The 24,998-nt window shown below is 47.9% G+C and overlaps 1 protein-coding gene across 2 annotated transcripts; it reads left to right on the top strand.

The window, feature by feature from the left end:
* Positions 1 to 7,651: 7,651 nt before the first annotated feature.
* LOC123127425 (vesicle transport protein SFT2B) lies at positions 7,652 to 24,727 on the top strand. 2 transcript variants are annotated; one of them, XM_044547127.1, is made up of 6 exons: positions 7,691 to 8,075; positions 8,389 to 8,442; positions 11,399 to 11,472; positions 22,614 to 22,731; positions 22,838 to 22,896; positions 24,332 to 24,727. In XM_044547127.1, exons 1-6 carry the CDS (start codon positions 7,935 to 7,937, stop codon positions 24,408 to 24,410), a joined length of 525 nt encoding a protein of 174 aa, XP_044403062.1. In that variant the 5' UTR covers positions 7,691 to 7,934; the 3' UTR covers positions 24,411 to 24,727. The 2 variants fall into 2 exon arrangements, with proteins under 2 accessions (XP_044403063.1, XP_044403062.1); XM_044547128.1 differs by lacking the exon at positions 8,389 to 8,442 and having other exon boundaries at positions 7,652 to 8,075.
* The last annotated feature ends 271 nt before the right edge of the window (positions 24,728 to 24,998 follow it).

Raw genomic sequence — 24,998 nt, 5'->3', positions numbered from 1 at the left:
AGTATCCTTTAATTGATGGGAAGTCTCCTCATTCTTTTCTGTCAATGTTCTTACCCAATGGTTCTCATGAAGATGCTCTTCAAGTTCATCATTCTTCGTTCTATTTCTTCTCCGGTGGTTTAAATTCAAGCTTTGTCGATCATATTTTTTTCCTCGTTTCAAATGTTTTCTCATGCCGGTGCACCTCTTAATCATCCACTTCTCGTCATTCAATTGTTCCAGAGTGCTGAAGATATCTCAGGATATTCGTCTTTTCATTCAAGATCCGTTCAACCTATTTCAAGGTTGTTATCTCACTCAAGCCATTTAATTCAACCGGTGTAATCTCTCTTCAAATCATTTCAATGGTGCTTCTCTTAAGTGGGCCCTAACCCACAGGTCTTTTCTCAGGATCTTACCTGACTCTTCTAATTTTTTCTGGAGTTATTCTCAAATTCATTTCAAAGTTTGACGTAAGAATGATTTGTCATCAGTCAAATGTATTTCTCCAAGATCTTTCAAATTCTTTCATCGTCGCTTCAACCTTTCTAATTTTCATCCCGGAGTACCTCAACAATTCATGGTGGTGTTTCTCATCGTCATTCTCAACATTTGAAGACCGAAGAAGAGTTTTTCCTCCAAATCTTACCTGTTCTCTTGAAGATTCATGGTTCTAGCTTGATGCCATCCTCTCATAATTGTTTTCGATTGTGAGAATTCTTTTCACCCATCCGGAGCAATTCAGGAGTCTTTTCAGTTTGATTCTCAAGAGCCCGTCTTCTCAGAATTATTCATTCCAGCTTTCAACTCTCGTTCCCCAAATCCTACCGGTGCATCATCCAAATATTCTCTAATCAAGCATCTTCGTTCATTTGCTAATTCTTCCCGATGTTTCGCTATCTTTTCCTTCATCATTTTTAATTCTTACGGTGGTTCTTCCAAGATTCTTCTTCCTTCGTTTATCATATCAATTTATTCATTGTTTCAATCCTACCAGTGGTTCGTTGAAGATCTTCCCAAGTTGGCGCTATATCTATCTTAATGCTTTCTACGAGAATAAGTAGTATGCCAAATCCGTTGCTTGTCATCAATTTAATTGATGAAGGATAAGCATAACATAATTCTTATTCTTGTTTCATCCAAGCGATTAATTCCTTATTCCAGAGGCTCATCAAATTCTCGGTTTCAATTGTTTCATCTTTTCTTTTCCCAGTGTTCCAAGCTCTAACAATTATATCGTCGCGAAGATCCATCTAAATCATTACAAGGCTTCACCTTGTGTTTTCAACTTCTCTTTCTTTTTATCATCATTTTGTTACCAGAGTTCTTCATGGAGGCTCTACATCATGCTTCGTCAAGGATTCCTTTCATTCTTCAATTGTCCTCAAGATTTCTCTCGGAGTTAAGATCCGCTAAGCCATACTCTCAAATGAACATGGTGTCAACACATGTCTTGTTTTGAGGAGTCCAAGCATTCTTCATCTTGCATTCCGAAGTACAATTCGTTCTACCTTATCATTTGAGGTGGTGTTATGTCACTCTTGACAATTTCCCTTCGTGTGTCATGATTCAACAGTTGTCAAGAATGAGATAGTTAAACACATCAATTTCTTCGAGCATGAGCTTTTCTCAATCCATCAATCTCTTCATTGGAGTTATATTGGGTTATATTTCACCTAAAGCTTTCTCTAAGGATTGTTGCTATTTATGGTGCTTATAAATGACCCAAGTTCTTCATTTATCCTCCCTGTGAAATAAGCTTCTCGTCTCCTTGTTCATATCAATCCAATCTATTGTTTCCGTTAGTGGCAGAATTTCACCTCATAGTTTTGAGAAGTTTTCCATAAGCCCACTACAAGCTTACTCTTTTCGTTGTTGGTTGTCCAACAACTCCGTTCGACCCTTCTCCTAAAGATGCTTTTTCAAGCTCATTTGAGGTAGAAGATGTTGTTTTCTTCTCCGTTCCTTTAATTCCATTCTTTCATTTCTTATGGAGGCTTTGTGATGCTGTTCTATTCAACCCATTATCTCATTTTTGTCAAAGATCATGTTCTTTCCTTTGCTTATCCATTCAACCGGAGTGTCGTCCCCTATTTTCAAGTTCTTCCCATTTTGTCAAGTTTTGCCTCCCTTCTCAACCGGAGTGCCGTCTGAAATCTTTCTTACCCCTTGTGCCATTCTTTCAATAGATCCGGAGGCAGTGTGTTGTTGATTTCATCAAGTATCCTCTCATCTTGTCAAGTTCATATTCTATGCCTTCCTTTTCCAACCGGAGTGTTGTCGCAATTGATCTTTATCATTCCTTGCACATCTTGTTTCAATCGGAGTGCATGCATCTACCTCTTGTCCATTGTAACACTTTTCTTATGTCTTTCAACCTACAAGGTTCTCGTAATGATCCTTGTTACTCTTTTCTAACGGAGTGTTTTCAATTTTGTTTATCTTCGTTGTATTCTTTCTTTCAATATGTTCAACCTATCAAGGTTCTTTGGTTTCACTCGTTTGTCAAAGATGCAACTTAGTTTTATCTCTTCTCTTCCACTTCAGTTTCTCTCCGGTGCCATCCTAGATCTCGGGGCGAGATCCTCTTGTAGTGGTGGAGTGTTGTTATGCCCTGAGACTGATGATCCAAATGCCTTCCTTTTTTTGCTATTGCCATGATTGTCATAATAAATTGTTGCATCATCATGCTTGTGCTATCTTTTATTCTCACCTTGTGCATTCCATCTTCATGTATGTTGCCATGTGCATTTGCATCCATCATGTTCATGATTGCTTGCTTGCTTGTGATGTTTTATTATTATTATTATTATTATTATTATTATTATTATTATTATTTTGCATCATGCATTCGTCTCCATATGATTGTTGTGTTTGTTTTCTTTTACTTGTTCATGTGCATTACAACTCCTTCTTCTTGTCCTTGATCCTTTTTTTTACTTTTTGCTCAACTTCAACTTGGATTCACCCAAGTTTCTATCCCATCCAAACTTCTCTTTTCTTCTTTATTCCATTTATTTTTCTTGTGGCATTTCCCCTGTTCGGAAAAATGTTCAACCTATCCCTATAAATCCTAAATGATGCCTACACCCTCTCTGCTAAATTTCAGATCCTTTGGAACTGTTTTGGCTGGATTTAAAAATGGCTCAAGTTTGAATTTAATTCAAACTTGAATTATTTTTATATCCTAAAAAAATGCCCAAACCAGTTTATTCAAACTGTGCATGTTTCCAGGACTCCAAATATATTTTTATCTCTGTCAAATTCCCTGTCTACCCCTTTCTTTCTTTTCCTCCAAGTTTCTGTGTGAAGAAAATGGAGAAGAAAAAGAAATAGAGGCGGAGAGAGAGAGCCCAGCCAGGCCTCTGGCCACCTGGGCCTCCCAACCACCAGCGCCGACCCCTTTTGCCCCTCCTTGGCCCACACCCCTCTAACCCTAGCCTCTCTCAGACCCCCTGGCATCTCCATCGTCTCCCTCCAGGCCGCCGCTCACGCACGCATCGAGCCAGGAGAGCCTCGCGCTCGATCTTTCTCTCGCTCGAACCCCCTCCTCCTCTCAATCCCTCATCCCGTCGCCAGATCCCTCCAACCTCCTGTCGTGGCCTCCTCTCGCCCACTGAAGCCTTCTGCACGCCTCAGCCTCCTTCGCCGGGTGCCATGGCCGCCGCCGCTATGCTCCCAGCGGTCCGGCGCCCCTGCTTCTCCTCGTCACTGGCAAGCCCCCGCCACCGTGTCTGGTCACTGCCGGCGGCAACAACCAGCCTCACCGGAGCCCCAGCAGACGTGAAGCCTCTGCCCGTCCTTTGCTCCGCCTTGCTGCTCCCTTTATCGTTGGTCGTCCTCCAGCAAGCCCCGTCTACGCGCCCCTGCCTCCTCGACCTTCCCGGAGCACCGGTCGACGCCGATGACCCCTGGTTTCCTTCTGCCTCACCTGTGCTCTCCATGGAGCGTAGCACCATGGCGTCCGATCTGCTCCAGCCGCCGCCGGCTTCTTCACTGCTGCTGTTGTTTTGCTTCTGCTGCTGCTTCTCCGGCCGTCCCCGTCGTCCGCACGCGACCGCGCCCGTTGGCTCCTGCGATGTCTGCTGCTGCCGCTATTTTCCTCGGTTAAACGAACAAACACCTCCATCGGAGACCGTCCAGGATTCGCCAAGTACCACGCCGTCGGTGTCCCTCCAAGTTTGATGTTGGAGCGTGCACGACTACACGGATTCTTCAAGTACCCCTACGCGTGAAGACGCCAAGACCGTTTCGAGATTCACCAAGTACCGCTACCGATGACTCAAACATCTAAGAAAACGTGTACCACTACCGTTGCCGAGATCACGAGAACCTCTACCGACGACCTCGGAACGTGTACGATGATAGTTGTCGAAGACCCGTACCTCTACCGCTTCCCGAACATGAACGACTACCTCCACTACAAACGCCCCGAGAACGTCTACTTCCTATACTTTGCACCGAACCCGAACCGTCTCGTTTGCACGCTTCGAAGGTATAACCCCGAGACGACATCCGTGAACGAATGCTTGCAATGTTTGAGATGCTCGTGTTTGCACCATGTCCAAATTGTCACTCGTTTCCTTGTCGCCAACTCATGGGACACCCGGAATCTGGGATCACCCAACCATCTCTAGCATGTTCCGCACATCCGCACCCTTGCTTCTTTTGCACCGACATCTCAATCGAGTTACCGGAACCGGAACGTTGCCGTGGCACCGTTTTCGTTATTGTCGCCGTGGCACCCTTTCTTTCCACCACGGTGACAAATCCTTCAAAATATGCTCATGTCAACTTTTAACAAAAAATGCATAAAACTTTCATATGGCATCCGCATCATGATGATAACATTTAAAATGTTTAAAAATTGGTGGTTGCATTAAATTGCTAAATGCATATGGGGATTTACCGGAATTGTTGCTTGTTATTTCCGGCCTCATTTAAACTTGCCTAACTGTGTATTTTACTTATGCTTCAGCTCTTGCATGCTTAACAACATTTAAAATTGTTGGGTACATAAACAAGAGAGAACTAAATAATTGATGTGGTGTTTCGTCAATGTGCAACTCGTTGCATATTGAGCTCCACTTAATTTGTTGTTTTGATTGTTCACTTTGCCATGCCATGCCTCTATAAACCGGACATGCATCATACTTGGTTGTGCATCATGCCATGTTTATGTGATGGTTGTTTACCATGTTGTTTGCTTCTTTCCGGTATTGCTTCTTCGGGTTAGTTCTGATAACGTCGCGTTTGTGAGGATTCATTCGACTACGTCCGTTTGCCTTCTTATTGGACTCGTTCTTCTTCCTTGCGGGATTTCAGGCAAGATGACCATACCCTTGAAATCGCTTCTATCTTTGCTTGCTAGTTGTTCGTTCTATTGCTATGTCGTGCTACCTACCACTTGTTTATCAAGCCTCCCAAATTTCCATGTCAAGCCTCTAACCCACCTTTCCTAGCAAACCGTTGTTTGGCTATGTTACCGCTTTTGCTCAGCCCCTCTTATAGCGTTGCTAGTTGCAGGTGAAGCTGAAGTTTGTTCCATGTTTGGAACATGGATATGTCGGGATATTACAATATCTCTTATTTATTTAATGCATCTATATACTTGGTAAAGGGTGGAAGGCTCGGCCTTATGCCTGGTGTTTTGATCCACTCTTGCCGCCCTAGTTTCCGTCATACCGGTGTTATGTTCCTTAATTTTGCGTTCCTTACGCGGTTGGGTGTTATGGGAACCCCTTGAGAGTTCGCTTTGAATAAAACTCCTCCAGTAAGGCCCAACCTTGGCTTTAACATTTGCCACCTAAGCCTTTTTCCCTTGGGTTCTGCAGACCCAAGGGTCATCTTTATTTTAAACCCCCGGGCTAGTGCTCCTCCAAGTGTTGGTCCAAACTGGGCGATGTCCGGCGCCCCCTGGGCAACGAGGGTCTATGCCAACCCGACGTCTGGCCCATCTGGTGTGCCCTGGGAATGAGATACGTGCGACTCCTATCGGGATTTGTCGGCACATCGGGCGGCTTTGCTGGTCTTGTTTTATCATTGTCGAAATGTCTTGTAACTGGGATTCCGAGACTGATCGGGTCTTCCCGGGAGAAGGAATATCCTTCGTTGACCGTGAGAGCTTGTGATGGGCTAAGTTGGGACACCCCTGCAGGGTATAGACTTTCGAGACCCGTGCCCGCGGTTATGTGGCAGATGAGAATTTGTTAATGTCCGGTTGTAGAGAACTTGACACTTGACTTAATTAAAATGCATCACCCGTGTGTGTAGCCGTGATGGTCTCTTTTCGGCAGAGTCCGAGAAGTGAACACGGTCTTGTGTTATGCTTGAACGTTAGTAGCGTCAGGATCACTTCTTGATCACTTCTAGTTTCTCGACCATTGCGTTGCTTCTCTTCTCGCTCTTATTTGTGTATGTTAGCCATCATATATGCTTAGTGCTTGCTGCAGCTCCACCTTACTACCTTCTCCTACCCATAAGCTTAAATAGTCTTGATCTCGCGGGTGTGAGATTGCTTAGTCCTCGTGACTCATAGATACTTCCAAACAGTTGCAGGTGCCGATGATACCAGTGCAGGTGATGCAACCGAGCTCAACTGGGAGCTCGATGAAGATCTTGGTCGTTGTTATGTGTCTTTTTCGTTTGATCAGTAGTGGAGCCCAGTTGGGACGATCGGGGATCTAACATTTGGTGTTGTCTTCCTTTATTTTGGTTCCGTAGTCGGACCTTGATTGTATTCTGGATGATGTATGTTTTGTATTTGTATGAAGTGGCGATTGTAAGCCAACTCTTTATCCCTTTCTTATTCAGTACATGGGATCGTGTGAAGATTACCCCTCTTGCGACAAACCTACCATGAGGCAGGGGGGCGCGCCTAGGGGGTAGGGCGCACCCCCACCCTCGTGGTGGTCTCGTGACTCTTCTGATCCATCTCCGATACTCCGTGGGCTTCTTCTGGTCAAAAAATGATCTTCGTAAATTTTCAGGTCAATTGGACTCCGTTTGGTATTCATTTTCCGTGATACTCAAAAATAAAGAAATAACAAAAACCAGCACTGGGCTCTAGGTTAATAGGTTAGTCTCAAAAATCATATAAAATAACATATAAGACATCCTAGATGGATAATATAATAGCATGGAACAATCGAAAATTATAGATACGTTGGAGACGTATCAACGCCATACACATGCGTGCACCACAACACAAAATGGTGCACCCACGCAAACACACATCAAACATCACACACATGAGCACATCCGCCGCCGCCGGGTGCGACAATTTGGGAGGAGCTTGGTGGTGTGCACGAGCTCAAGAGGCAGGATCTCGCGAGAAGGCAACGACAGCGGAGGATTGCAGCTCGTGCAAGGCTGGAGTTCGCGAGCAGCACATGTCAACGACCTTTCTTCCGAGAGCTGTGGCCCGTGGGAGAGTAGCTCGTGCATGGGCGCAACGACGGGATGTCGAGTCGGCGAGTGGAGATCAAGGAAGGCCGAAGCCCATGTGTCCAGCGAGGAGGACGTGACTTGGAGGTAGCCATCGAGGCCATGGGAGTACATGGCTTCTTTGACGCTGTCATGGCCGCGGAATAGGGCAATCCAAATCTGAGCTGTTTCTCTACGCCGCGCAGATGCTAGGCTTCATCTCCAACCGAGCCAAATCGAGCGAGTGAGTCAGACTTACTCCTAGTCAGGGGCCGACACGCGCCTCCTCGCAACGTCAGCACCTGACAAGCGGGGCCCGCTGGTCAGTTGCGGCCTGATCCGGGAAAAAAAACCCGTAAAGTGGTTTCCCAGGCCCAATTGTGGTACCAAAGTGAACTCCGCTGGCCGTGAAAGAACACTGCGCCATCTTCCTCGCCGGACGGGATCCTCCCGCACCAGCCTTCACCGACGGGTCGCTGGCCGTGCTTTCGAGGCTGCCCCCATCGGAGATTCCCAGTATCTGAGCTAGCATGGATAGGATGCGGGATGCCTTGGAGCGGGTCAAGATGCTGGTCGGCATGGAGTTCGACGAGGAGTCCGCGCCGCCGCCGCCTGAGGAGCAGTCCTTCTTCGACGACATCAACCGGCACTGCACCCTCAACACCACCCAGGAAAGCCGCCGCCTCCTCCTCCTCCGTTCCCCATCTTTTACTTGCTACCTCTCGGACCCGAGGCGTCTCCGCTCAGATCTGGCTGTGAGAGTCACCCGGGACTATCAGCCAAGATAATGCCAACTACGTAGTTGCAGTCATTACCTTCTCGGGGACTGGCCAGCAAGGATTGATGAGGATAGGTCGCGGTAGAACATCTCCATCAATGCGGCTACGCTGCTCATCAAATCTGGGTTACTGTTCTTGTTGTATATAGTGGTTGTACCACAGAACTGAAATCCAAGACCTTTCGATTTTGTTTTTCTGTGTGCAGAGGTTGTATGGTTTTGCGACATGCTTGGCTGCCGGTTTGACTTGCACTTTCTTGGTGAGTTTACCTTACCTGCCTTATCAGCATTCTTATGCGCAGTTCCCCTATTTTTTTTTCTGCACGTGTAACATCGCCTGATTAATAGTATTTTTTTTTCTTCCTGAACGCTGTTATTTGTACCTATTCCGATGCTACACCCTTGCAGTATGTTCTTTAACCTTCGGGTTTAAGTCATCTTCTTATGCTTTATCAGGCCGTCTCCTTTTGGATCTCATATGGAGATAACATCGTGTATGATTAGGAGTTCTTGTTAGTATTCACGATGTTTTGCCAATTTGGCACACGGCATTAGCAGTAAATTTAAAATAAAAAGCATTTTGGAGAGCTGGTTTTTATTTTTCTAGAGCTCCTTGGATGTCATTAGCTTTTGTGGCACTCTCTTGTCACAGAGAATGCCAGAAGCTTGGCGCCACTTCATCCATCCGGCTTTGATTCGATGGTTCACATCTTCATCAATACCCCCATCCTCCTGCAGCATTGACCCCAAATACCGAAAGGTGTCCTTCAGTACTACTAGGTGTGAGGAGGAGGTTAGCCTTGATGGCCAGGTGGTACCTCAGAAGGACACCTTTCGGTATTTGGGGTCAATGCTGCAGGAGGATGGGGGTATTGATGAAGATGTGAACCATCGAATCAAAGCCGGATGGATGAAGTGGCGCCAAGCTTCTGGCATTCTCTGTGACAAGAGAGTGCCACAAAATCTAAAAGGCAAGTTCTACAGGACGGCGGTTCGACCCGCAATGTTGTATGGCGCTGAGTGTTGGCCGACTAAAAGGCGACATGTTCAACAGTTAGGTGTGGCGGAGATGCGTATGTTGAGATGGATGTGTGGCCACACGAGGAAGGATCGAGTCCGGAATGATGATATACGAGATAGAGTTGGGGTAGCACCAATTGAAGAGAAGCTTGTCCAACATCGTCTGAGATGGTTTGGGCATATTCAGCGCAGGCCTCCAGAAGCTCCGGTGCATAGTGGGCGGCTAAAGCGTGCGGAGAATGTCAAGAGAGGGCGGGGTAGACCGAATTTGACATGGGAGGAGTCCGTTAAGAGAGACCTGAAGGATTGGAGTATCACCAAAGAGCTAGCTATGGACAGGGGTGCGTGGAAGCTTGCTATCCATGTGCCAGAGCCATGAGTTGGTTGCAAGATCTTATGGGTTTCACCTCTAGCCTACCCCAACTTGTTTGGGACTAAAGGCTTTGTTGTTGTTGCTGCTGATAGGCCCCCTTTGTGTCCACGTAGAGGCCTCTTGAGTCATATGTGAGTTTTGCGCGCCGTCTCTCTTCCGGTTGCACATGTTGACTTGTCTTCCCCGTCACACGTGAGAGGGGGTGTTACAGTATACGTGGATTGCACCCGCCTTTTCATCAGCTCAAACTTTTGGTTGCGTTGGCTAGTGCATGAAGCTTAACAATATAAAGCCTTGTATATATTTCTGCACTAATATCATTGTTGTTGTGTTCAATGAATATCATGTGTCTTGCCCGGTGTTTTTACTACTGGTAATTCTATTAACCATGAAAATAAAAAACAGCTAGACTAAACATTTTGTTAGAGTTTGTCAAATGTCTATAAAATCAGTCTGAACTGGTTGAATTGTTTTCTTATGGCTCTAATTGGTAACTGTTTTTAAAGGGCCAGTCCTGCAAATGAATAAAAATATGTTCTTATTGAAGGGTTACATCAGCTACAGAGCTACCTTTTTTTTGTAGGGAGCTACTTCTAATTTTCATGCACACAATGTATTTGACGGTCATGGTTCCTCTTTTTCTAAAGGGGTAGTCCTTTTAGTTGTAGTCATTCTCTATCCTTCTAGGCTAGCATGGGTCATCGGGGCTGCATCCTGTTCTTCTCTTTTACCTATGGAAGTTCTCCATCCCGATCTTCGTCTCTGTTCGGAACACAATAATCCATCGAAGTGGAAGAATCAACGCACACGGCACTCACTCGCACTCTTCTCACATCTTGATTCCCCAACTTCACCAGGAATGACCCCCTCCTCCAGTCTTTTGTCTAATGCTGCATCCCTTTCGACGTATGTCATCATCTTTCTAAGGCACTTCTTTCCCACTATGATCAGAACTACTACTACTCTTACCCTCAGCATATCTGTTGCCTCAGGAGGGATGGATGATCCATGGCCCATTGCCCACCTTGACCTCAGATTACCGGCCCGTCTCTCCTCGAGATGTACCAGGCCGCATTGATCTCTTGGCTTTACCTGGCACCACATGCACAGTTGGACGGAGTTATCGATGCTGATAGCGGAAACCGCGGCGGCGCTCCTGGTTGTGACCTGTTGGTCTTGATCTCGACATGGGCGGTAGCTGTTGTTGTTCCATTTGGTGCCAAGAGCATGAGGCAAGCACAAAGGATCTAGAAACTGGGTTGTTGGAGTGAGGGTGTATAGGGCATCCATTTTCCGCTGGAGCAACAAAGAAGAAAATTGGAAGGTACTTTTTTCGGCTCATTCTCATGTGAAAGTTTCTTTATTTTGCTGCAATTTGCCGGTTGCTTTGATGCTCAATCGGAACCGTGACTCTAGGATTTATTTTCCAAAATTTGCACTTCTCTTTTTTTTCTAATTTAATCCCTATTCTACTTCTACGCGGGACCAAGTTAACTCTGGTTGTTGTTTCGGCAGGCGGATCACTGGATTTTAGGTTAAGATGCAAAGAACGACTGGTTCACTAGGCGTTAGTGGCTAGGGACACGGGTGCAAGTGAAGTTTCTAGAGCCGAGCTTCGAGAGGATGTTCGTCGTTTGATTCAATGTATCCATGACTTAAAACACAGGGATTCACGATAGTTTCTGCCGTTGGATGTAGTAGTATCAACGGCTAGCATTGAAACTTATTCCTGCACTATATAGAAGTATAAATGCCAGTCATTGCAATTGCTAGTATTTAGTCCAACTGTGTTATTTATTTGGCTTTTGTATTTGTCATTGCAGTCGATGATCGTTTTCTTCAATCCTGTGAAGTTTGGAGTTACATTCACGCTTGGCAATGCGATGGCACTCGGAAGGTCTGTTGCACTATTTGTAGTTCTTTTTGATAGAATATGTGTCTTCTCTCACTTTGTTTTGCTTTCGAGAATTATCTATATCCCTTCATATTTAGTTTTTGATCCCGTACATATGAGTTTTTTTTGCGGGTGAGTACAAATGAGTTAACCACATACTATGTTTTCTTGTTCTAAAACACTACTCCCTCCGTTCCAAAATAATTGATGTTCTAGGTTGTCGGTGCACTAAGATATGGGTGCCTTAGTATCCTGACTTGTGCACAGGCAGTTGTAGCTTTTCCGCTGGCAACGCTTGTCGGAGGACTATTGCATACAAGACTCGAGATTCAATTCACAAGACCGTGAAGAACATCTCTCGGCAGGTCATTGAGAAGTACTAAGTTAGTACTGAAGGTCAAGACTCCAATTGCCGGCAAGCTCCACACCGGCAAGCCAAGATCCGACAAGATCCTTGCTGGGAAGTTCTCCCTCCCGCTTTTCGGCCGCTCCTCCTCATCGGTCAGCTGATGGCTTGTCAAGATTAGGTGTCGAGCGGGTAGGCGGCTTAGAGATGATCATCAGGACACGTGTCAGCACATTGCATAAAGGTTAACTTTATTGACACCCGTCTAGTGGACGTGTCAAGACGATAGGCTCGCCTGGACCGATGGCATAGAAGGAGAGACGCTTTTTTGCCAAGGATCGTTATCAGCTCACGGTGCATTAAATGCCTTGTCCTAGTCCGGCGGGATTAGATTGGATAACGTCGAAGCCACTATTCCATACATGTAAATGACCATGTTGCCACTGTGGTGACCCTCTTTGTCTATAAAAGAAGGCCCATGGCTACCTGGGCACGGGTCGACACTTTGCTCACTCTTACACAGTAGCTGCACCTTGCATGCACCTTTTTGGCAAGCTGCGCTTGTTTGTAACTTGAGCCCCAAGTCAATCCATCAAAAGGCAGGAGGATAGGGATTTACGCCCCCATGGCGGCCCGAACCTAAGAAAACCCTGCACATTAACCTCTGGATTTGCTCTCCGTGCTTGTTCATCTCCCCAGCCGAACTGCAAAGGGGCCTCGCTGGTCCCATAGATTGTCGTACCCTAACATCTTTGGTGTGCCAGGCAGGGGGATCGCTTGTGCGGATCTACTCCAGCAATTCTCGTGCAAGTTTCACCATCTTCTTCATCCATGGCGCCCAAGAAGAAGAGCGCGACGGTGGGTGCACCGTTTGCCTCTAAGCTGCCGACCCAGACACCTCCGGCGGACAGGGGCGCCGGCGAGCACTCTCCCCGCCATTCTGGAGGCATGAGTCATCACTTTGTCGGGAGTCAAGACCCGCACATCGCTATGTCGAAAGGCGGCGCTGCGGCTCATAAGGTCGCTGTGGCTACGTCCAAGGATGACGCCGCGAGATCCAAGACTGTTGGAGCGGTGGGACGCATGCCGAGGCCATCACAAGATGGACATGAAGCGCTTCCCCGCAACGACGTCGACCTTGGTTGGCGTCCAGGAAAGGAGCATGTGCACCAGACGCGCATGGCCTGTCGCCACGTCGAACTGCTGGTGAGCATCGACCGCGGCAGCAGGACAGAGATGGAGTTCCTTCTGGCTTGCATAGAAGCCGAGGCACCTCTTAGTCCTTGCGCCCAGTCATGCCCAAGTCGCCGACGGAGGCGTTGGCGCAGGTGTAGCTACTGCTAAACTTTCCTTCGGCTCCGGAGAAGATGGATGAGTGGCGAGCCACCATCTAGAGCCTCATGGGCTTCGCCAACAACGATGGGGTGCGGCCGGCGGGGCCCTCTTAATGGCAGCCAACGACGCCGGTACGAGGGGCTGATGGGCGAACCAGGGGTGGTGCACCAACGGTGCAGTCCCCTCCTTGGTAAGTATGGCAGAGCCAGCGGGTCGACGCCCGTGACGATATGTCAATGGCGTCGTCTGATCCGCCAGGCTGCCGAAATCGCTACCAAGATCAGCGCTAGGTCATCAACGACCGGTGCGTTGAGGATGCTCGAACTACCGCCGGGAAGCACGCCGTCAGTCAGACGCGCGGGAAGGACCTATTGTGAACGAGCCTGCACAGGGGTTCCTTGGGTGCGTACCCTACGATGTGGGTTGCCCAACATTTATCCGCGAGCTGCGGCAACTTCAGTAGCCCTCTTCCCAAAGTTTCAAGCCTGACTTGCCGGAGAAGTATGACAACAAGCTCAATCCGTCCGAGTTTCTTGGCATATTTATACCATCGCAGTGCAAGCTGGTGGTGGCAGAGACGACAAGATTCTCGCCAACTATTTTCCGTTGGCGCTCAAGCCCAGCGTGAGATCTTGGCTGATGAACTTGCTGGAGGGCTCCATTTCTTCTTGGTTGGACATGTGTCATGTGTTCGTTGGGACCTACATCGGGGGCCATGAGCCTCCGGGGAAGCCCAGTGACCTCCACTTGATTCCACAGAAGGATGGTGAATCCCTTCGTAAGTACGTCCAGAGGTTTAGCCGTGTGCATCACAACATCCCCGATGTGCACCCCGCTGCTGTGATTGCTTCGTTCCACACGAATGTTCACAATCGCAGGATGTGGGCCGAGTTGAACATCGAGCAGTTGAAGACCGTCAACGACTTGTATGCCTCGGTGAACCAGTGTGCGCGTGCTGAGGAGGGAGACTTCCTGGGGATGATGCCAGAGCCGAAGCTGATTCTAAGGACGACGATGCATCCAGCCCAAAGAAGACATGCCAAAAGCGCAACCGCATGCGCAAAGGCAAGACTGTGATGGCCGTCAAGGGTTCTGGCGACTCCAATGCCGCCAAGAAGCCGAAGACCGAGAGCTACGACAACGAGGTTGCTGGATATGCTGGTTGTCAGGAGGTTGTGGCAGGCGAGAAGATGGAGAGCTCCGGCAAGCAATACCGCGAGATCCACCGTACCAAGGGCCACGACGTCGAGGATTGCCGGCAAGTGGAACATCTTGCCGAAAAGCAAAAGTAAGAGTACGAGAAGCGTGACAAGGAGAAAGGCCAAGATGGCGCCGGTGGGTTCGGCAACAAAAGCCGCGGTGGTCGTGGGGGTCGCCGCGCCAAGGGCCAACAGCAGAAGGAGAAGCCTGCTCCCGGCCACGAGAAGGAGGGCGAGGATGATGGTGATGACACCGATGAAGAATCTGAGGGACATGAATTTCAAAAGGCTGTGGAGGCCATGTGCGTTGATGGAGGTGCATCTTTGCACTCCCCTCACCACCAGCTCAAGCAGTGGGCGCGTGAGATCAATGCGGCCAGACTAGCAGTAAGGTGCAAAAGCCGCTCAAGTGGTCCGACACGCCTATCGTTTTCGACACCGAGGACCACCCTGACCGCACCATTGTGGTCGGGTGTTTGCCTTTGTTGGTTTCTCCAACAATTCGCAACCTCAAGGTGACGAAAGTGTTGGTTGACGGTGGGGCCGCTTGAATCTGATCTCCCCCGATATGATCAGGAGGCTGCAAATCCCTGATGGAGATCTCCGAGAAACGGGAACGTTTCAAGGGGTTAATCCGAGGAGGAGCCAGCCTACTGGAAAGATTACCTTGCCGGTCACTTTTGGCACCAAACCGAACTACAAGATCGAGAAGGTTGTTTCCGACGTCGTCAAGATACCATTGCCCTACAATGGGATTCTTGGTCGTTCGGCCCTGGCAAAGTTTATGGCAGTGTCACATTACGCCTATAATACTTTGAAAATGTCGGGTTCGATGAGCATCATCACCATCCACTCCGACAAGGACGCAGTTATCTGCGCTGACAAGCTCTATCAAGAGGCAGTGACAACATCTGCCGTCAAGGCACCTGCTCCTGCCGGCAAAGCTCCTGGGGAGGAAAGAAGAAGACCGGTAAGACCTCTGGCGAGGCCACCGGGTAGCGCACCTCAGAGTGTAGCATGCCTGTTGAGGATGTACCAGAGAGCTCTACCGGCAAGAACAAGAAAGCCAAAGCCTCACCACCATACTGAGCATCGGGTGCTCTCAAGTACTGTGGACCAAACACTTCTACCATAGTCATTGCAAATTGCTTGACATAGAAGATAGAAGTGCTCTCTGCCATCGCCAAGTTGTCATCAATGTAATCTGCCGGAACACCATATGCCATCATGCGCAAAGCGACAGTGACCTTCTGTTCGGTGCTATGGCCAAGCAACCTGGCACGGTTCCTTCTCTGCTCGAAGGCTGGATTATGCTGCTCCACGGAATTGCAAATGTGGATGAACAAGTCTTTCGACATTCTGAAACGGCGTCGAAAGTAATTCTCCGGGAAAACAGGTGGTGATCCATAGTAGTTGTGCATCAACCGTTTGTGTGCATCAATCCGTTCTCTCCGAATGAACGCACGACCATAGACGGAACCACCGTGCTTCGGCTTCTTCCCCTTGTGCATGGCCACTAGCATAGCAATGTCCTCTTCATGCAAATCAAATTCCTCGTCCGACGATGAATCGTCCACGAATGAGGAGTCAACCGAGCTCATCTACAATGCAGTTAACCACAGTCAAACATACTATCTAATCCCAATTTAAATCATCAAGTTTCGTCGTTTTTTTACCTTGGGGAATTTCGTCGAACACCTTGTGTGCGGGGTGGAAGAAGATGGCAGGCAGTTGGATTGGTGGCCAGTCATTGCCGCGGACGGCGGCGCAGAGGAGAAGGGAGCTCGGCGGCCGGCGGAGAGGAGCTATACGGGCTGCCGGACCGTCGGAGTCGGCGAATCCCGTCGCGGCTGCTTCCCGAATGCGAGACGCCCTCCGGCGGGGGAGGCGACGCGGGCAAGGGCGGCGGCGGTGATTTGGGGCGGTGGCGGCGACGGTGACGGTAATTTGGGCGGTGGCGGCGGCTGGTGCTCGGGCGGGAAGGAAAATGAACGGGCGGTTGGTCGTTTCGCGGGCGGCAGCGGTTTTACATCAGATGTATCTCGTGATGCAAATTTGCATCACGAAGTGTTGTATTTTACATCTCCGAGAGGCGGTGATGTAATTTTTTTTACATATGGACCATCTGTTGGAGCAGCGTTTTTTGCTCTCAGTGATCCAAAAGTTAGGTATTTTTACATATGGACCGTCTATTGGAGATGCTCTTAGAATTTGAACTGGCAGTGTGCACAACAATTCTATTTGAAGAACCTAGGGCAACTCCAAAAACCGGGTTTCCTAACTCGTCATTGAAGAAGCTAATCCTACTATCCTAGTGACACCGAAGAACTACACTCTTGAGTCTCGGCCATGCTGATTCTTCATATGTATTCAACTTAGTCACTAAAGCTAGCAGATTCATTTGCAAGGAGATTTCAAAGGCTTATGTGTGTAGAATTATGAGTTATAACTGATAATCACACACGATTCACCTTGCTTTGATAGCCAACCCCTCTTAATAGTACAGTTTGCCCTATGACTCAAATGAAGAAACTTAAGAACGAGAAACCTTCTGGTGCTTCAGGTGGCAAACTGAAATCTTCAATGTTTCCTTATCATTTTTGGGGGTCAACATGCTTCAGTTAAACCAGTGGCCCATTACTTTGGTGACTATCCATTGCTTCAATGACTACTCATATGTGTATACTCAAGAAATACATGAGTCCCTTAATTGTTTGTCATAACTGAAGAAACTTAAGAACGATTAAGAACGAGAAACCTTCTGGTGCTTCAGGTGGCAGACTGAAATCTTTAATGTTTCCTCGTCATTTTCGGGGGTTGACATGCTTCAGTTAAACCATTGGCCCATTACTTCGGTGACTATCCATTGCTTCAATGACTGCTCATTTGTGTGTACTCAACAAATACATGAGTCCCTTAATTGTTTGTCATCATCAAAACCCACCAGGGGCACTAGATGCACATGCACTTACACCCCTGGTGGAATTTTTTGAAGGAAGATCAAACCTACCCACTCCGCAGAGGCACACCGTTATTTGAAAGAAGATCAAACCACCCACCCTGCTGAGGCTGTGCCTTGAATGCAGGTGGGTGGACCTGTGAGGCTAGCCACCTAAGTACACGCTCAGTGGCACATTTCACTTCTGCATCTGGATGCAAAAATCAGAACTTCCATATACTCTTCATAGCACCAAGAAGAATGTGGCTTTTCCACTTTTGCAACTTCTATCTGGTTATAGAAGTTTTTGCTAAATGCAAACTAACTTTGGCATAGTAGAACAAATATTCTTTACAAGGTGCTGATTTGATTTGGCTGTGAGCACCTCAATATCCGCGGAACTACAACAACAAAATAACAACAACAAAGCCTTTTAGTCCCAAACAAGTTGGGGTAGGCTAGAGTTGAAACCCATAAGATATCAAAACCTAGTCATGGTTCTGGCACATGGATAGCTAACTTCCACGCACCCATGTCTATGGCTAGTTCTTTGTTGATATTCTAGTCCTTCGGGTGTCTCGGACTCCTCCCATGTCAAATTTGATCTACCTCGACCTCTCTTGACATTATCAGCAAGCTTTATCGTTCCTCTATGCACCGGCGTTTCTTAGAGGTCTGCGGTGTATATGCCCAAACCATCTCAGGCGATGTTGGACAAGCTTCTCTTTCATTGGTGCTACCCAACTTTATCACGTATATCATCATTCCGGACCTGATCCTTGTGTGGCCACATATCCATCTCAGCATGCACATCTCTACTACACCTAACTATTGGACATGTCGCCTTTTAGTTGGCCAACATTCTGCGCCATACAACATCGCTGCCGTCCCATAGAACCTGCCTTTTAGCTTTTGTGGCACTCTTTTGTCACAGAGGACGCCGGAAGCTTTGCACCACTTTATCCATCCGGCTTTGATTCAATGGTTCACATCTTCATCTATATCACCATCCTTCTGCAGCATTGTTGTAACGCCCACAATGCGGCTATATCTCCCACGTGGCGAGGCACGACTTAGAGGCATAACAGCATGGTGGTGTTGTCGCAAGAGGAGTAATCTTCACACAATCCCATTTATTGAATAAGAAAGGGATAAAGAGTTGGCTTACAATCTCCACTTCACACAAATAACAAGTAAAACATACATCAACCAGAGTACAATCAAGGCCCGACTACGGAACCAAAATAGAAGAAGACAACCCTAAATGATAGATCCCCGATCATCCCAACTGGGCACCACTACTGATCAACCGGAAAAGACACATAACAACGACCAATATCTTCATCGAGCTCCCACTTGAGCTCGGTTGCGTCACCTGCACTGGTATCATCGGCACCTGCAACTGTTTGGAAGTATCCGCGAGTCACGAGGACTCACCAATCTCACTCCCGCGAGATCAAGACTATTTAAGCTTATGGGTTGGATAAGGTAATGAGGTGGAGCAGCAGCAAGCGCTAAGCAATTATGGTGGCTAACCTACGCAAATAAGAGTAAGATGAGAAGCTACGCAACGGTCGAAAAGCTATAAGTGATCAAGAAGTGATCCTGAAACTGCTTACGTTCAAGCATAACACAAGACCGTGTTCACTTCCCGGACTCCGCCGAAAAGAGACCATCACGGCTACACACGTGGTTGATTCATTTTAATTAAGTCAAGTGTCAAGTTCTCTACAACTAGATATTAACAAATTCCCATCTGCCACATAACTGCGGGCACGACTCTCGAAAGTTTATACCCTGCAAGGGTGTCCCAACTTAGCCCATGACAAGCTCACGATCCGCGGAGACAATCCTCCATCGCGGGACCTTCCGATTAGACTCGGAATCCCGGTGCACAAGACATTTCGACAATGGTAAAACAAGTCCAGCAAGACCGCCCGATGTGCCGACAAATCCTGATAGGAGTTGCACGTATCTCGTTCTCTGGGCACACCGGATGGGCAAGACGTCGGGTTGGCATAGACCCTGGTTGCCCAGGGGGCGCCGGACATCGCCCAGGTTGGACCAACACTCAGAGGAGCATTGGCCCGTGGGGTTAAAATAAAGATTGACCCTCGGGTTTGCAACCCTAAGGGAAATTTATAGGTTGTTAGGCAAATGTAAAACCAAGGTTGGGCCTTGCTGGAGGAGTTTTATTCAAAGCGAACTGTCAAGAGGGTTCCATACCCCTCATCGTGTTAGGGACGCAAAATCGAGGAACATAACACCGGTATGACGGAAACTAGGGCGAAAACACCAGGCATAAGGCCGAGCCTTCCACCCTTTACCAAGTATATAGATGCATTAATTAAATAAGAGATAATATGATATCCCAACATCTCCATGTTCCAACATGGAACAATCTTCAACTTCACCTGCAACTAACAATGCTATAAGAGGGGCTGAGCAAAAGCGGTAACGTAGCCAAACAACGGTTTGCTAGGAATGTGGGTTAGAGACTTGACATGGCAATATGGGAGGCATGATAAACAAGTGGTAGGTAGCGCGACATAGTGATAGAGCGAACAACTAGCAAACAAAGATAGAAGTGATATCAAGGGTATGGTCGTCTTGCCCGAGATCCTGCGAGGAAGAAGAACGAGTCCATGAAGAAGACAAACGGACGTAGTCGAACGAATCCTCACAAACGCGACGTTACCGGAACTAACAAGAAGAAGCAACACCCGAAAGGAGCAAACAACATGGTAAACCAACGAGCATAAACATGGCATGATGCACAATCAAGTATGATGCATGTCCGGTTTAAAGAGGCATGTCATGGCAAAGTGTTGCATATTGACGGAACACCACATCAATTATTTAGTTCTCTCTCGTTTATGTACCCAACAATATTAAATGTTATTAAACATGGCAAGGGGTGAAGCATATGAAAATTACCTATCTAGGCAAGTTTAAATGAGGCCGGAACAACAAACAACAATTTCGGAAAATCCCCATATACATATTATGATTTGGTACTGTTCTGCCCTAAACCATATTTTAGAGTAGTTAAACATGCAAAGAAAGTGCACCATGTTAAACTATGCATTTTTCTGCCCCATTTACATATAAAATTTATTAAATTTGGAGCTACTTATTTAGTTATTAGATAAATCATTTTAGCATGGCATTTGAGCAAATTTAATCAAACAACATTTTAAACATTTTAAACATGGATGAAAGTGGCATATTATGAAACTAGACAAAATTCTAAGCATTTTTCATATTTAAATCATTTTTAACCGATGCATGGTTGTGGAGTAATTAAATGCATGAAGTCTAGGGGGTTTTCTGCAAATCTGGTAAACTCTGGATAATGCTAAAATCGCAGATCTGAAAAAAATGGGCCGAATCTGAACAGTGCACTGGGCGCTGGGTCTGTGGTGGCTCATCAAGGGCCAACATCAACTGGGCCGGTTCGGTGGGCTGCAGCAGGCAGGCTGGATGGAAGGAAGAGGTGGCGCTAGGCCTACGCGAGGCCGGTCCAGGCGCAGTCAAACGCGCCTGGTTCCTTCGATGCATGGAGGCAGGGGATCGAGCTCGTGCTCGTTAGAAGGCAGTGACGACGCAGGGGCGCGTGGGACTCCGGCGAGCGGTGGGATGGCGCGGCTCCGGCGTGGCGTCGCTGCGGGGCCGGAGGACCTGGCGTGGAGGACTCGGATTGGGACGTGGGCAGCGGTTGAATGCGGCGGATACCATGAAGCTCTGACGGTGCTGCTGCCCAAAGAAAAACAGAGGGCGGTTCAGAGAGAGAAGCGAATCGGGGAAGGGAACGGGAAGGTCGGGGCTCTGCTGGGACGAGCGGTACGGTGACGGAACGCGAGGAAGCAGGGGCTCGCGCGGGGAGCTCGGGGTTGCGGAGGAGGAACGACGACATTGCTGCTGGGTTCGTCGACGATGGTCGCGGCACGGCCGCGGTCAGGGAGGAGGGAGCCGCCGCTGCTCGCCGGTGGCTCGGTGCTACTGCTGGGACGACGAGGAGGAGCTCGGGGAAGGAGCACGGCGCGACAAAGGGGGTCCGGCAGGCGCGGGAAGCGGCCGGTCTGGTCGTGGCCTTCGCGAGCGGCCGGCGCGGGCGTCAAGGAGCGGCTGCAGCGGCGTTGGTTGAAGGTGGTGGCGGACGAGGTGCTCGGCGCGGGGCTCCAGGAAGGAGATGGTGGCGGACGGAGGCACGGATCTGGGCGGTGGAGGTAGCAGGACGGCGGCGACGGGTGCTGGGGCTTCGTACTCCTCGCTCCCCTGCTTGATGCAGGAGCAGGCGCCGGAGATCCATGGCGTGGCAGAGGCCACGGCAGCTCGAGGTCGACGGCATCAGTGGTCTTTGCGAGAGAGAGAGGAAGGGTCGCGTGAGAGAGAGAAGGCAAGGGGGAAGGAGAGGGCGGCAGTGGCTGGCCTGACGCTGGCCGGCGACGAGGTTGCAACGCGGCTGCTCAGTGGGTAGATGGATGTGTGGTGGAGGCCGAGGAGATTTTTGGATCGGGCGCCGCATCTGGTTGGTGGAATGGGAATTGGGAGGATCCCGAGGTGAGATTTGAGTGTGGCGGCGGCGGCGGGGACAGATGTCCTAGATTTTAGGGTTTGGGTCTAAAGATGGGCTATGGGACTATATATATACGAAAAGGGGATGATCTGGATCCTTCGATCGCGATCAGGCGGTCTGGAATAAATGGGTTAGGAGAGTCCAACGAGAAACCGATGATGATTTAGGGATGTTTGGGGATGATCCGGATCCAACGGTCATGACTGCCCGGGTCGGGTCCGGGAGAAGTTTTCGGACTAGGTTGCGAAGGTGGTCGGTGGCTGTGTAGAGAGGTCAGGCGGTAGCGTGGAAGTGTGGTTGGTCTCGAACAGTCAATGAAGGCAATAGAGAGAAGCGGCACTATGAACAGATGCAAGTTTGAAAACAATGACGGCAACGGAGTGCCGATGCAATGCAGATGATGCGATGATGAAATGCAACAAACAAATAAACACACATCGGCAACGAAATAACTGGACGGCATCTGGAGCGTCGGTCTCGGGTCGTCACAATTGTTCTCAAATATCAAAAGGTATCCTACTGTCCTTCTGAGGTACTGCCTGCCCATCAAGGCTAACCTCCTCCTCGTGCCTAGTACTTATTGAAATCGCGCCTCATGTACTCAGTACTGACGTATCCAAGGAACTACCTTGCTGTTTATTTCATATGTGCTGTAATGTTCATTCACCTTCCTTAACTAGATTATTATCGTTTATGTATCAAAGTTTTTCCTCATGTCAGCTAATGCTGGGATCATTTGTTTGACAGTACAGCGTTTCTTATAGGTCCCAAGAGACAGTTTGATATGATGCTTGATCCTGTCCGTATATATGCCACTGCTATATACATTGCAAGCATCATAATTTCTCTATTCTGCGCTCTCTTAGTAAGTAAAATGATTAGAGAAATCTGGCATATTTCATAAATTTTCTGCCAGGTTTATGTGTTAGTTCTATAACCAACCAAATATCTGTCTTTTCTACTCCAAACAGGTTCACAGTAAGCTGTTGACTCTACTTGCCATCGTCTTGGAATTTGGTGCCCTTATCTGGTAAGTTTAATATCTTTTAAAGTTTGATTTTTAGCAATGAGTTCTGTTCAATGTTGACCCAACTGCACACTCATAATTTCTCCTAGGTCCAACATGTGTAAGAAAAACTCACTGGATGATTACTTTCAAATTAACCAATATTCGTGCTATTTTTCTATTAAAAATATTCCACAGCTAAGCAGACACCCAAAGAGATTATTTTTTTAAGAAATGCAAGCTTCGTGTCTTTTGTACAAAGAAAGGTAGAGCGTTACATCAGTTATATACAGGGGTGCAACCACAGGAGAAAGCACTCCGCCATGGGCAAAGAAAGTGCTAACTCACATTCCCTACAAATCCACATGATCTAGCAAATCTTCCACAAAGGAAATTCCTCCCTAATCTGCTTGATGACCAGCGAGGGCATTGACGCCACCTTGTCGAAGACATAGCTGTTCCTTTCGAGCTAGAGGAGCCGGAGAGTCAGACAAATCAGAGCGTCCACCTCCCTGCGGTTGCGCGCTGGAACAGCATGACTGCAGGGCGGCCACCAGTTTGTTAGCGAAGCCAGATTGTCCGGCCTGAACCTGTGCAACCGTAAGGGGAGCAGCACATTATACCAGATCTCCCGCAAGGAAGGGCACCTCAGAAGCAGGTGGTTAGCAGTTTCCTCCTGACAGCAGAGAACACAAAGTGGCGGGTGTTGCAACTGACGCTGAGCAAGTCTGTCCGCAGTCCACAACTGATTATGCAGCGCAAGCCATACAAAGATTTTAATCCCAAGAGAAGCCCAAGAAGACCAAAGCTCCGTTTCACAGGGGGCAAATTTCTCGACCGAGCAAGAAAAGACTAAGTGGAACGAGCAGATAACTTGCCGTCGGGCTAAAGTCGCCACCTGAACTCGCTAGGATCCACTCCCAGGTCCCAGCTCAAAATCAAGCAGGGCCCTCCACAGCTGTATGCAACCGCCGGCACAGATAGGCTTTCCCTGAGATCCCTCGCCCAATCTGCCTCAGGAAGGGCATCCGCCACTAGGCGTCGTAACACAGCAGGCCAGACAAACTGAAGCAAGGCCAGCACAACCTGGGCCACACTAACCCTGTGAATCCATCTGTCAGTCCAGAAGCGAAGGTGATGTCATTCTTCATAGTGCAGCTCGTAGGCGCCGCGAACAAATCATCCGTTTCCAGCTGTAACTGAATCTGAAGGCCTGCCCAGGGCTTGTCTTGCCCAACTTTCTCCAGCCAACGCCACTTTAACATGAGAGCTTGATTGAGATATCAGTGCAAGTCCGTAGATGCATGGATAAAAACATTATCCCATGTGATGTCTCATCATATCACATAAAATGGGCAACATTTTTAGATAAATAATTGGTGCAACTACATAAATTAGCATCCCAAGAGCATGAGTGATGGGGCAGCAATTCTGAAGTTACAGTTGTTGTTATGTGCAGGTACAGTCTAAGCTATATACCCTTTGCACGATCAGTTGTTTCGAAACTGATGGCATCTTGCTTCGACACTGAATTCTAGAGCAATCATCATGATCGGATCTACCTTTGGTTGATGGAACAGTAGTCTCATTGCTGGATCAGTAGATGCTGCTGATCTACTGTGTACTTTTAACCAAGGGCATGATCTTCTGTTATGCTCAGAAATCATGTTAACCTTTTCCCCACTGTTGCTCCCTTCTTGCGCACATATGTATATGACACTCCTTTGTTCCCTTTGGCTTGGGACCTTTCATGAACAGTGCATTTGTCGTGGATTGGTAGGACCAGCACCTGATAACGCGGTGTTTGTGTGGAAATCCTGCTTGCTTAAAGTCATATATGTTGTTAAAAGTTTCACTGCTTATCCGGTGGTGCTTGCCAATGGCATCTTACGATGTAAGGTATAACCATGGGGAAATCATCAATTGCGCAGTTAAACTTAAACTTCATGTACTCCAACGTGAGTTCTCTCCATCTTTTAAAAGGGCTATTGCTTTTGCCCGTTCACCGTCGTAATAAGCTGTTGTCCACTGTCATAATACGCTTTTTCAATTAGTTTAGATTTCGTCATAATATGCTTTTATGATTCATTTCGGCTTCGTTCAGTTCGAAGGCAGGACGGGAGGAG

This window comes from Triticum aestivum, chromosome 6A (genome assembly GCF_018294505.1).
Source record: "Triticum aestivum cultivar Chinese Spring chromosome 6A, IWGSC CS RefSeq v2.1, whole genome shotgun sequence".
Classification (NCBI taxonomy): domain Eukaryota; kingdom Viridiplantae; phylum Streptophyta; class Magnoliopsida; order Poales; family Poaceae; genus Triticum; species Triticum aestivum.
Note: the sequence above shows the minus strand (reverse complement) of the source record. Positions and strands in the feature narration are given on the sequence as shown.